Genomic DNA, 12,985 nt, shown 5'->3' with positions numbered 1-12,985 from the left:
ATGGTGAGCTTAACCCAGATCTTTTGACTGGGCGTTAATGTTTTGATTTGTTCTGCATTCCGTCCATCAATTGTGTGTCTTTTACTCATTCATTTGGAGTATATTTCTTCTGCACACAAATTGCCTTTGAACACTGAGATGTTGAATTACATATTCTACTTTTTGAATTTCAATATAGGAATATATAATTTATTACCATTAATCACACAACTCTCGAATCAGTAGTTAGAATCCATTTACTGTTTTTTGTGTATGCAAGGTGGATTCAGGGAGTGCATTGTATCCTGGATATTTTGAGATCTTTATTTGTACGCTACAGACAGTCACATTTACACATTTGTTTAAGGGTCACAATCCAAATCTGGAAGAACAATTAAGGATCCGTGCTATGTAAAAAACAGAAAAAGACTAATAATCTAAAGTTTTTAAAAAAAGAAATCAAGAGAAAGCTGTATGAAACAATAAAAATACCATACTCACAGAATAACAACGTGTAGGGATAAAGAATAATTAAGAAATTGAGGGCGGACAATGTATCCTTATATATTGTCAGTTTAATGTCTTTAGTATATATATATATTTTTGCCTGTCACAATTAAATGGCAAAAGTAGTACGGCTTTGAACTATATCGATATCTTTTTTTCAATATTACTGCCAGCTAAGTTTTAGAACATGGAAAGTATTTAAAGTGACGCATACATTTCAACAGTTCTTACAAAGTCTGAGGGAGTCATCCATTGAAAACAGAGGTTAAAGGGATAATTATTTCATACATATCTTGAAGTTCTTTTTTGTACCTTTGATAACATATCAGCGGTGTCACCTTCTTGAGCTACACCACTATGGCATTTTACATAGCTGGTTTATTGGAGACTGCTTGCACCCTCTACATCTTGGGTATATAAGAACCAGACAGTTTGTTATTTAATTGTAAAACTGTTTTTATTTCAAAGAGCAGAGAGAAAATTCTGCAGGTCCCCTTTCTTGCTTTTCTCTTTCTCATCCTGGTTAAGCAGCATCTTTAGTCTTGAGAAGTGAAATTTGTTTTTGTTCAACGATTTTGCCGAAACAGATGGTGAGGAGTTTCCGGATGAGCTTGATCTGAAATGTAATTTGCATCGTAAGAGATTAATACCGAATGATGAACAAAATAGCAGTTTTTATTACACCGTCTTCCAACTTGACCCGAAACATCAATAATTTACTCACTTTGTATGATTTATAATAAAGATAGAATGCTACAAAACAGCATGGGTCAGCTTCAGATAGAAAAAGGGTTCGACATAAGCAGCATTGTTTAAATCTGATATAGGGAGAAAAAGGAGAAAGCCAGGAGGCTTTCACAAAGAGCACCAAAGGTTTTAAAGACAGAGAACCGCAATCTGTGAAGCTACACTGAATCTCCTCGAGTATAAAATTGGAGGGAGAATTAGAGGGTGGAGCTTGTGGTGTGCCAGCTATGTCATGGTACATCCATTGGCAAGCGACTCAGTACATGGAAGGGGTTGGATGAAAGGAGGAGTGGGGTAGATGCACCAGTATGTTGTATTTGAAATATAATCATCCTGATAAATATGATTGCATATTATTCGAAGCAGGAACCCCTAACATAAGTAACGATAGTCACCTACATATCCAATGGAGGTTCAATTGTGTTTCTACTCAATTTGGGTGTGTAAGAAATTGGGTTATAAGATGCGACGGATGTGAGCCCTTCACAAGTAATATGTCAGAACTGTTTTTTTTACTGGGAATTAAGGCCCCACCGTAGCACTTGTCTCTCTCAAGGTAGCAGAGCAGTCCACAACCTACTCAGAGGAGGTGGTGAGGGCTAATAACCCGCTTTTCGGGGGGGCGGAGCTTGCAGGCAGCGACGATGGCCGCCTAATTCCCTAGCTCCGCCGGCACCACTGATTATCCTTCCATTATCCTCACTTAGAGCAGCGTTTTTGATTCCCCTCCCTCCTTGCTAAACGTCGGAGTGGGTCGAGATTCTAGCGGTCCTGCTGCGGTGGAAAATCGGCGCCGTGTGAGGCGCGAGCGCTCGGTGAAGAATCGGGAAGCGGTAGGCCGCAGTCCGCGGTCCCCAGTAGCCCTTGGATTCGAGCGACGTCGCTGTACGTGCGTTAGAGGGGGGCGGGTCGGCCCCGGGTGCCAGAGGACGGACCCAGTGTTCAAAATATTCGGGCGCTCATGGTGGACGCGTGATTGGCACTGCCTCATTGGACCCCTAACAAGGTTGGAGCACACACGGTGGGCACTTAGGAAGCCCCGGGAGGCTGGGGAAGTGTACTGCCTCCGGGACGCGCCATTTTGGGTCCCCGGCGCTGTCGAGTCGGGGACACACAGTGGGTGAGGCTGGGAGCAGAGTGGAGGAGTCGGGTCGCGCCGGCGCCCGAGGACTGGTGCAGAGTGTCGGCAAAGGTTATATATTGCTGCGGAGGGTCGCCAATTGCATCGGGCGTTCTCTTCTCACCCAGATCAACTCACGGGGGGGGGGTCCAGTGGCCGAGGCCCGCTTCCAATAGCCCGTAGAAGTACGACGCTGCACGGCCACTGTGGTAAACCCGTCTGCAGACCACGACCTGCCCTAAGGTGGGCCTTGTAGGGGACACGACCGTGTAGGGACAGTGATTACACGGGATCAGCGCTCTGGTGAAGACAGCGGCGTCTACGGCACCTGGCCCGGTATGCAGGAAGGGCCTTCCTCATCCTAACTGGTCAGACTGAATGAGACTGGTGCTGACGTCCGTCGTGTGGCCGTAACTGCCTTGCTGTGGATAGCGTCGGAGGCTGCACCAGGTCTGGAGCTATCATGCTTCAAGAGGCCGCGCCTGAACGCCCGGTGGGTCCCCCCCTGGTTGGCGCAACTCCCCTATTGACGCCGGTACAGAGCCCTCCTACACAGCACAGGGAGGACTCACACCCAGAAGAATCCAACGCGATGGATACCGACCTCAAGTCTATGCTCCGTTCCATGGGGCAGAGTCTGCAATCCAGCATCTGGGGACCGGCGAGGCCAAGTTGGGGTGGGTCTGCTGTGGGAGGGGGGTGGAGGTTTAGGGAATGTTGTTGATACACTGTGGTATCTTTTGCCTGCTAGCACAGCCTGCGCTGGTCTTATGCTCCCTATTACTATGTGTAGGTCTGACACACTTCTGCGTTCCACACTACACACTCGGTGGCCTGCTCCTGTTGGTCCATCTTGCCTGGATTACTGGTGGGCTCGAAGCGCCTCACTATGCTTTAGCCCGAGGCTGCCGCAGATCTCTTTGAGGTATACACACCCTTATTTCGGACATGGCTGAGAATATTGCACCGTCAGCAGAAAACACCACTGACTCACTGAGAGCTTTGACGTGGAACGTGAGGGGTCTCAACGACTATCGGAAGCTAAGAAAGGTCTTAAATTACCTACGCAGACAACACATTGATCTGGCACTCATCCAGGAAACTCACCTCCCTCTCACTAGCAAAATGCTTTCTGCTAAGGGACTTGAGGGTTGTAGTGTAGCAGCAGGGTTCACAACACACTCCAGGGGGGTGGTCACTTGGGTCAATCCACAATCTAAACTGAAACTGACAGCGCTTGAGGCGGACCCGGAGGGTCGCTACTTAATTTCCAGGTGTGTAGGTAAGGGGCATGATCTTATTGTAGTGAATGTCTATGGCCCTAACTATGACTCCCCAGACTTTTATACTACGCTGGCCCAGCATTGTAGGACTCACAGTCACTCTAGGATGCTTTGGGGGGGGTGATTTTAACTTGGTGTTTGATCCGGAGTTGGACAGGTCAGCGGGACCGCCCCGACGACCATCGGCAGCAGCCCTATCCATGCAGGCGGAACTTGTTGAGTTAGATCTCCTAGATGTCTGGAGAGGTCGTCACCCCTTGAGAGGCGGGTACACACACTACTCAGCCTACCATGATATCCATACCAGAATCGACTATTGGCTGGCCTCTCAGGCGCTCGCCCACAGCATTATGGGGTGTACAATACTACCGCACCCTCTCAGATCACTCTCCGCTGCTCCTGATCTTGGAAACCCCGGTAAAAAGAATTCCTCCATTCACATGGCGCTTCCCCCCGTATTCATTGTTGGATGAGGTATTCAGGGGAGAGTTGGCAGAGGAAATTGACAACTTCTTTGAGATCAATGTCGGGACTGTCGATAGTTTTCTAACAGTGTGGGAAGCATTTAGGGTATTCATCTGCGGGATTGCCATGTCCTAGCATTCTAGTGTCCTTAAGTCCATCAGGCGGCGGTTGCAACAACTTGAAGCTCAACTGTCAGACCTGGAATCACGGCAGATGAATGAGCCCGATGTGGACACTGCTGCGCAACTTAAACTTCTAGTTACAGAATATAATGAGGAGGCTGACAGGGAGGTGCAACACATGGGTAAATACGCCACTGCGCGCACCTATGGCGAGGGGGAGCGACCTGGCTCCCTCCTAGCTAGAAATATACCTAACAACAGACGCCCGCTGATGATGGTGTCGGACTCGGGGAGGGTACTTACAGAAGAATCGGAGATAATTGCGGAATTCAGGAATTACTATTCTGGCCTTTACAAGTCCAAATCCTCCCGGGTTGAGGAGGAAATTGATTGATTATTTAAGCTACATTAAAATGCCCCTACTATCAAACTCCCAGAGAGAATTTCTTATGATGCCCATCCAGAAGGAAGAGATCGCTGAGGCGCTGGAGGGGATGCGGTCCGGAAGCGCCAGGGGGCTTCTATAAGGCTTTCAAAGACAAGCTGGTACCGCTCCTATCCACCCTCTTTGATGACATATGTGTAGAGGGAAGTATGCCTGGTTCTATGAGGGAGGCCCTACTTATTACACTTCTGAAGCCTGGGAAGCCTCCCAATGAGTGTGGCTCTTACAGGCCACCATCCCTGATCAACGTGGATGCCAAATTGTATGCTAAGGTCTTGGCCACACGCTTGGCATTACTTGCGCCGGAATTGGTCGCACCGGAACAGGCCGGATTTATTCCCAACAGGAACCTCACATATAACATCCGCACCGTACTAGGGACCATGCAGCACGTGCGGCAGGAGAACAAAGCGCTGGCGGTTTTCCTTGACATGGAGAAGGCCTTCGACTCTGTGGAATGGCCCTTCATGCTGAGGGTGCTCCGAAAGTTAGGGCTGGGTGAACCCTTCTTTCAGATGATAGGTGCGTTGTATTACAAGCCTAAAGCCAGATTGCGGATGGGTGACCGGGTCACAGACGCCTTTGACATAGGCAGGGGTACCAGGCAGGGCTGCCCCCTTTCGCCCTTGCTGTATGCATTAGTTGCGGAACCGTTGGCTTGCGCGCTCCGTGAGTACCACCGGAACGAAGGTATTAGCTTCCCTACATACAAGATCGGTATTTCCACATATGCAGACGACACTCTGTTGTATGTCTGGGACCCGGAGGCTAACCTCTCTCCAGTGCTGAGGGAGGTGGTTCGGTTCGGAGCACTTTCTGGACTGAAAGTGAATTGGAACAAATCAGTGGCGTTCCCGTTAACACCTGTGACGCTGCAATTCGACATGGAATACCCGTTGCAGTGGACAACGGAACCGGTTAGGTACTTAGGGATCCAGCTTCATCCAGATCCCGACGTATTGGTGCGGGAAAACTATGGCGTTGCATTCACTAAGCTAGTTGAGGATGTGGATACGTGGTGCAGACTTCCACTATCCCTCCTGGGCCGAATCGCAATTATGAAGATGGTCGTGTTGCCTAGATTCTTGTTCCTGTTCAATAACATCCCGGTGGTCCTATCTAAGGCCTTCTGCAAAACCTTGACGCAGGCTCTTATTCGGCTTGCCTGGGGTGGGAAACAGCCCAGAGTTCAATGGAAAGTTCTTATGCTCCCATATGAGTTGGGAGGGCTGGGTGCACCGGACATGGAGCGATACTACCGAGTTGCCCAAGCGGCACATCTGCATACATGGATACACGGGGACCCCAATATTCCACACGTGATTTTAGAACGCTTATTCACAGACCCATGGCCCCCTCCAGCTACGGTGTTCCAACCGGCTGACCGCCGCAGAGGCTTATTGGACTCGATTAAGACCACTAATCATGCATGGCACGCGCTGCTGAAGGAGCAGGGGTGCGAACTGCTGTACTCCCCACTTGTGCCGATAGAATGGGCGGTGTGGCTTGCACCGCTGGCGGAAAAGGGGGTCACGCGCGCTCTGAATCAATTAGGTGTTATAAAGCTGGGTGACCTATTCAAAGACGGAGTGGTTAAATCCTGGGAGCAGGTCGCATCCACAGGGGTTGTGACCACGCTGTTGCTGCGCTTCCAGTTCCACAGGGTACGCACTGCGTTACTGGAACTTTTGGGCCCAGACCTGGCAGAGCCCCCGGAAATCCCAGAACTTACGTACGTGAATAAAACATCTTCACCGCGCAAATTGATCACTCATTTATTTAAAATAGGGGCGCAACACAGGGAACAGCAACTCTCGAAAGCCAGACTGGCGTGGCAGCGCGATCTGCAAATGCAGATTGATGATGAAATGTGGAAATACTGTTGCCAAATCTCGAGGAACCTGTCTCTTAATGGAAGACACAGGCTGATACATTTCAAATATCTACAACGGGTATATTACACTCCAGAACGTCTACATAGATATGGGCTTCGACAATCTGCCGAGTGTGAGCGTTGTCATGCCCCAGTGGCAGACTTCATACATATGGCATTGAGTTGCCCCGGTATCAATAAATTTTGGGATGAAGTTTTTTCAGAATCGAGCCTGATACTGGATACGGAGCTCCCGGCTAACCCCGCACTGGCATTGCTGGGATACTCCAAGACACTCCCAATGGCATTACGTCGCCTGACGGATATGGGCCTGCTGATGGCCAGACGAGTTGTCGCCATATGCTGGATGAGAGGCCCGTTGCCGACTAAACATAGATGGGCCAGGGACATGCTTTACTGCTGCACCCAATCACAAACTTATAGTGAGCACCTTCCACCTGTGAATAGGCCTAAGAATTTTTGGGGTCTGTAGCAGACATACCTGAACACCAGGGACAGTGTAGAGGCGGAACAGGGCGGGTCAGATAACAGTCGGGAACTACTGGAAGAGTTAGTTGGCCCTGTCGACTAGGCAATCACCTACACTAGGAATATCACCTGGGGAAGGGGAGGAACCTGGATGCATTCACGCGAGGCACGACGGGAGGTCCGGGGGCTGTGAGCCTTTCTACAAATAACTACACCTGGGGGTACGTCGTGGTAGAGAGTTGCCTGGGTGGTCTTGATATAGCGGTAAGATGGGGCGGAGGAGGAACTGGAGTGTGGGAGGATTCATGGCAGATAGCTGTGGGGCTGAGACACGGTCTAATTTTCGGGGCGAACAGGGCGAACTAGTGGGCAGTTTGTATGTTGTGGGGGGGGGGTTGTTGGGGAATAGTCATATATTGTTCAGCGGGAAGGGATTATACTGGTCTACCTCCTAGCAGAGCTGCCACAACAGTGTTCTATGACAGAGAGACTACCTTCCTTCTTGTGAGGCAGAACTGGGAGAGGGGCACCGAAACAACATGGAAACTGGAGACGACTGCATTTTATTTTACTGCACGCCGCTGGACCTCCGGGTTGTCGGCTAATTGGCCGTGTTTGATCCACGCAGATAACGTGACCTAACTGTCTATGTTTCGCTGCCGGCCCCCTGGGTTGTAGGCTGATGGCTGTGTGTGATGTACGATACCTGAATAAAGGTTTTTGAAAATTTAAAAAAATAAATAAATAAATAACCCGCTTTTCACTGGTATGCAACAACAACACTCAATAAATAATTGTCCAGTCAGTATTATTTTTGTTTAAAAAGGAAACGCAATTTTAATACATACACCATTGGGCGCAAGGTCAAGACTGATTTGCATATGGCCAGGTCTAAACTGGGGTGGCATGGTGAGCAAAAGAACGATGAATTTAACCCAGATCTCTTGACTGGGGGTGAATGTATGATTTATTCAGCATTCAGTCCATCATTTGTTTGCGTAGCTCCTTAAACATGGCAGCTATTGCATTCTTTTGTAACAATAACTTTAGAACTAAGCTTTTGTGACCGCTCTGCAGCTGATGAATGTCTTTGCAAGTGATATGCTGAAGTAGCTTTCACATACAACTTATTTTTTAAAAGCTGAATATTCTCCTGTTTATTTCCGTTTTTGCAGTTATATAGTGCACACTTGGCTTAAGGGTGTTGGCGTGCTTTACCTGAGCGCCTGTTATGTTGCACAAGGTCAGATTCATATATGTTTTTACATTTAATTGACTGGTCTGCCCAGAATCACAGGATGTTCAGCAGATGCCGAAATTCGAACTAGGGTCTCCAGTTTTAAAGCTGGCATCTTTGGACTGACCCTCGTCTTTCTCAGGAGTTGGAAAGAGCCTGCTTGAAAAGTGCGATGCCAGGAGGCATCTATGCGTGGCACAGGGGCTACGATCTGCATTAACAGACACACAACAATGATCGGGGAAGATGGGAATACCACTCAGCACAGTGGGATTTGTGTGTGTGAGGACACAGTATTTACAGCCTCCTGTCACAGAACGAGGAGCAGGGACTGCAAGAATCCTGCGGAAAAGAGGTCAGCTGGGTCTTCCAGAGAGAGGTGATTCTGGCGCTGTCGGTGGGATCTAAAAAGAGCAGATTAGCCAAACCTGATCAACTCCTTTTACATTACAGCATGCTGCTTCTATGTACCCACCCTTTCCCAAAATGTCATATGGTGGAGTGAAGTCTGGTCTGTGATTCTTACGGAACACCCCCCCACCATGTGACAACATGGGAAAGTGAGGGATATAAAGCAGTGGAAATTAGTCTGCAGCTCCAGGCAGTTACAGAGGTGAAAATCATGCTGTCGGGGGCTGCTTCAAAAACGGACACTCCTGTGCGTCATTTGTAGGTGAAGCCCAAAGTGCCCAGATAAAGTAAGTCCACGGCTAAAATGAATGAAGCCCTTTGGTTTCGACAATTACTGGCACATGCACACCATGTGCCAGTGAAAGTGCCTGCCTGGCCCTCGCATAACGCGAGAGTCAGAGTATGAAGCTGACAGAAAGGACAGGTACTTGTAATACGAAGTTGTATCTTCTAAGTTTTTTCCTGCTTTAGGTGCCATCCTCACTGATAATTAAATAATCATCATCATCATCAATACACAGTGTGCGATGTGATTATTAATGTTTATTGCACATTGAGCACAAACATTGACAGGCGGAGCCCCAGTGCCCAAAGCAAGTATCTGCCCCTGTGACTCGGAGAGGGAAACCATGATAAACTCCTTAAAAAAACAAAAACAATTCCTTTAACTGAGGAGGTGGCTTACTATCCAAGGCTGCTGACTTTGGAGCAGAAGAACAGGGTTCGAGCCTTGATGTAGGCAGTAATTATTATCTCCTGCCCAGTTCTCTTTATTAAAAATAAATAAACAGTATCTCGGAGAAATGCAAGCAGCCATCAGTAGCGCTGAAGTTGCTTCTTGGAGAAATACGAGTGCAAAGTGTCTTAGGAAGCAGCGGCCATTACAGTCCTGTAAGTGCAGTGTACAATAATAAAGAAAGTAGTTCTCTGGATTGCTAATGAAAGCTCCAGAGTTAGGGCACTAGTAAAAGAGCCAGTCCTCAAGGGAGGTAACAACAGGAGACAGGGTGGTACTCGGGAGGGACTAACAAGCCTAATAGCAAATAGGAAGCCAGCGTTTACTAAAGACAATGCCACCAGCCAATGAAAAATATGGGTGTGGCTTCCACTCCACTTCTAAAACATACCCTACTACAGCATGCCTCGCAGAGCGAACAGCGCTTGTGCTGCAACGCTAGGCTCGACCTAAAAAGGCTCAAAATCTGCCCTGGGATACCTTGAGCTGGACCAGGAAACTTTTTAGGAGAGCGATGGTAGCTCTACGTCAGGGGCTCGAGAGGATCATGTTTCGGATTAAATGTTGGAGCTACAGCTGTTAGGCTGGTATCAGAGTTTACTAGGTACAAATTTACTAGCCACTTTTTCTTTTGGATACATGCTAATAGACACGATTCAGGCAACAATGGCTTTTAAGACATAAATGGCTTTATTTTGGCTGGCTTGTGTCTGAAATTTCTTCTTGTTCAACAGAAGTCAATCGGGAAAATACATTCCCCAGATTTCTTTTCAAATTCTCCCACCTTACTGTTCTATAATGATGGCATGTATACTTTCAGTATCCAACCAGAAAAGATCAGTTGAACCAACAGACAAGCCATAATAAAATCAATTAAATATAATGAAACCAAGTAAACAACCCCCAACAAAATACTGCTCCCTGACGGAAGCACATGGCCGGTGTTTGCCAATGGAGTTAAAATCCAGTCATTTGCATCTTGGGACCAACCTACGAATATTAGCATCAAACTTTCATTCACCTTCTGTCATTACACAGCAAAGCATCCACTCCAGGGCAGAGGGAGGGGGTGCTCCACCAGACGCATAGCAGCGACTGCTGCACTCTATCCTGGAGTACTTTTGAAAGAAATCTGCTGTGCAGCCATATGGAAGAACAGGCACAAATTCATCAAGCACTATTGCCTGGTTGTGAACACAGCAGCCAACTCAATAGAAAAACGAATAGTTTCTTACCTGTTGGTGTAGTTTTGCAGCTTGAAGATCTTTCTGGATTCACTATGCTGTGAAATTATTCCGCGGTCTAGTGTTTGGTTCCGGAATCATAGTCTTTTCTTTCTTTTTTTTTTTCGTAGCTCAGGTGGGCGTCAACGTCCCACCTTCTGGTGTACTTCCTGTGACGTCGGCACGCTTCCTGCGGAAGTTCCCACCTTTGGGCGCCATCTTCGGATTCTTTTTTCTTGTGTTTTGTTCGTGAATCCTTGGCAATGTTTTCAAGTTCTTCCTTAAAGTAAATGAATTTTCACTTTGTCTCTTAAAGTGTCTGTTTGTATTTTATTCCTTGTATTTCCACCTTCCTCTCCTGCCTCATCTTTCTGGCGGAGGTGGGTGGGTTCGCTAGTGAATCCAGAAAGATCTTCAAGCTGCAAAACTACACCGACAAGTAAGAAACTATTCACTTTGCAGCGTGAATCTTTCTGGATTCACTATGCTGTGCATAGACTTTGTAGCGGTTTGTTATGTTTCTGGCGGCTGGGTGGAAGATGAGCGTTGGTTATTGAATATATGTTGAAGCACTTTCTGTCCTACTTGTGCTTCCTTGTTCATTTGTATATCCACGCAGTAGTGCTTAGTGAACGTGTGAACTGAAGCCCATGTTGCCGCCAGGCATATGTCTTGAATGGGTGTGTTAGCCAGGAAGGCTATTGTTGCTCCTTTTTTCTGGTAGAGTGGGCTCCTGCCCCCTCTGTTAGTTCTTGACCTGCCTGTTTGTGGCAGAATTGTATCGTTTGTGCGATCCATCGTGCGATGGTGGCCTTAGTTACTGGTCTACCCAGGAAACTGCTTGAGAAGGACACAAAGAACTGCTTTGTTTTCCTGTGCTCTTTAGTTCTTTCCATGTAATGCATTACTGCCCTTCTAACGTCCAGAGTGTGCAGTGCCCTCTCTGCGCTCGTGGATGGTTTCTGAAAGAAGCTTGGTATTTGTATTGTCTGGTTCATGTGAAACCTTGACACCACCTTTGGCATAAAGTGTGGGTCCGTTCTCATTACCACCCTGTCTTTGTGTATTTGAATGTAGGGTTCTTGCAGTGTTAGCGCTTGCAGTTCGCTTACCCTGCGTAGCGAGGTGATTGCCACTAGAAAGGCTGTCTTCATTGTGAGCATTTGTAGTGAGGCTTTATGGATGGGCTCAAAGGGCGCCTTCATAAGTTCTGTTAAGACTAAATTAAGGTTCCATGCTGGTGGTGGCATCCTCTTTGGCGGTGCGATCCTTTTGGCCCCTTCCAGGAATCTCTTTACTACTTGTGATGTAAAGAAGCTCTTTCCTGTCTCTCCTCTTGTTTAGGCTACTATCACTGCTAGGTGTACCCTCAGCGAGGAAGCACTTAGGCTTGATTTTAGCAGGTGTGTTAAATATTTTAGCACCGTTGATCCCTTTGTCATCTTCTTGTGCAGTTTCTTCTTGATACACCATTGTGTGAATCTTTTCCAATTTGCTACACAGCACCTCCGTGTGGTAGGTCTCCTTGCCTCTCATAGCACACGCAGTGTGCTCTCCGGCAGTTTCAGGTGTGCGAACTCTATGTCTTCAGGAGCCTTGCCGCTAGGCAGAAGCTTTCTGGCTCTGGGTGGAGTACCTCTCCGTTTTGCATAGAGAGTAAGTCTTTCCTTTTCCTGAACTTGTGAGGTGGCCCCTGCACCATTTCCACTATTTGTGAGAACCATGACTATCTGTCCCACTATGGTGCCATCAGGATCAGCGCCATGTTGCTGGTTCTGCATTTGCTGAGTACCCTGTGCATCAGTGGTATCGGGGGGAAAGCGTAGGCAAATTGTTTCGACCAGCTTATCCATAGGGCATTCCCCTGGGATTGTTCCCCTGGTTGCCTGGATGCGAAGTATCGGCATTTTGCATTCTGGTGTGTTGCAAATAGGATTATTGTTGGTGTCCCCCACTTCTTGACTAACCTTTGTGTTTCTTGTGCATTGAGCTCCCACTCGTGGGATGCCGATGTCTGTCTGCTGAGCCAGTCTGCCTCCACGTTGTCCTTTCCTGGTAGGTGTTTAGCTAGGAGGTCTATTTTGAGTGGGATGGCCCATCTCCATATGTCCTGTGCTAGGCTGGATAGTACGACTGATTGTGTTCCTCCCTGTTTGTAGAACATCGTTGTGGTGTTGTCGGTTTGTATCAGCACTTTTTGCCCGTACAGCTGTTTCTGGAAGGTCTTTAGTGCGAGGAACACAGTCTTCAGCTCCAGATAGTTGATGTGTTTGATTGCATCTGCTGGGGTCCACAGGCCCCGCACCTTGAGTTGGGTCATGTGCGCTCCCCATAATTTCTGGGATGCG

The 12,985-nt window shown here is 47.8% G+C and overlaps 1 protein-coding gene across 1 annotated transcript in view; it reads right to left on the bottom strand.

Annotated features, from left to right (window-relative positions):
- Window positions 1-263: 263 nt before the first annotated feature.
- The window catches only part of RMP24 (ribonuclease MRP subunit p24), a 254,804-nt gene continuing 242,082 nt past the window's right edge, over window positions 264-12,985 (bottom strand). The window contains exon 5 of the mRNA XM_078685722.1: window positions 264-1,102. Within this exon, the coding sequence (XP_078541848.1) occupies window positions 949-1,102 (154 nt within the window). The 3' untranslated portion in view covers window positions 264-948. The remainder of the gene's footprint in view (window positions 1,103-12,985) is intronic.

This window comes from Lissotriton helveticus, chromosome 4_1 (genome assembly GCF_964261635.1).
Source record: "Lissotriton helveticus chromosome 4_1, aLisHel1.1, whole genome shotgun sequence".
Classification (NCBI taxonomy): Eukaryota; Metazoa; Chordata; class Amphibia; order Caudata; family Salamandridae; genus Lissotriton; species Lissotriton helveticus.
The sequence above is the reverse complement of the archived record's forward strand: the minus strand, read 5'-3'. Positions and strand labels throughout refer to the sequence as shown.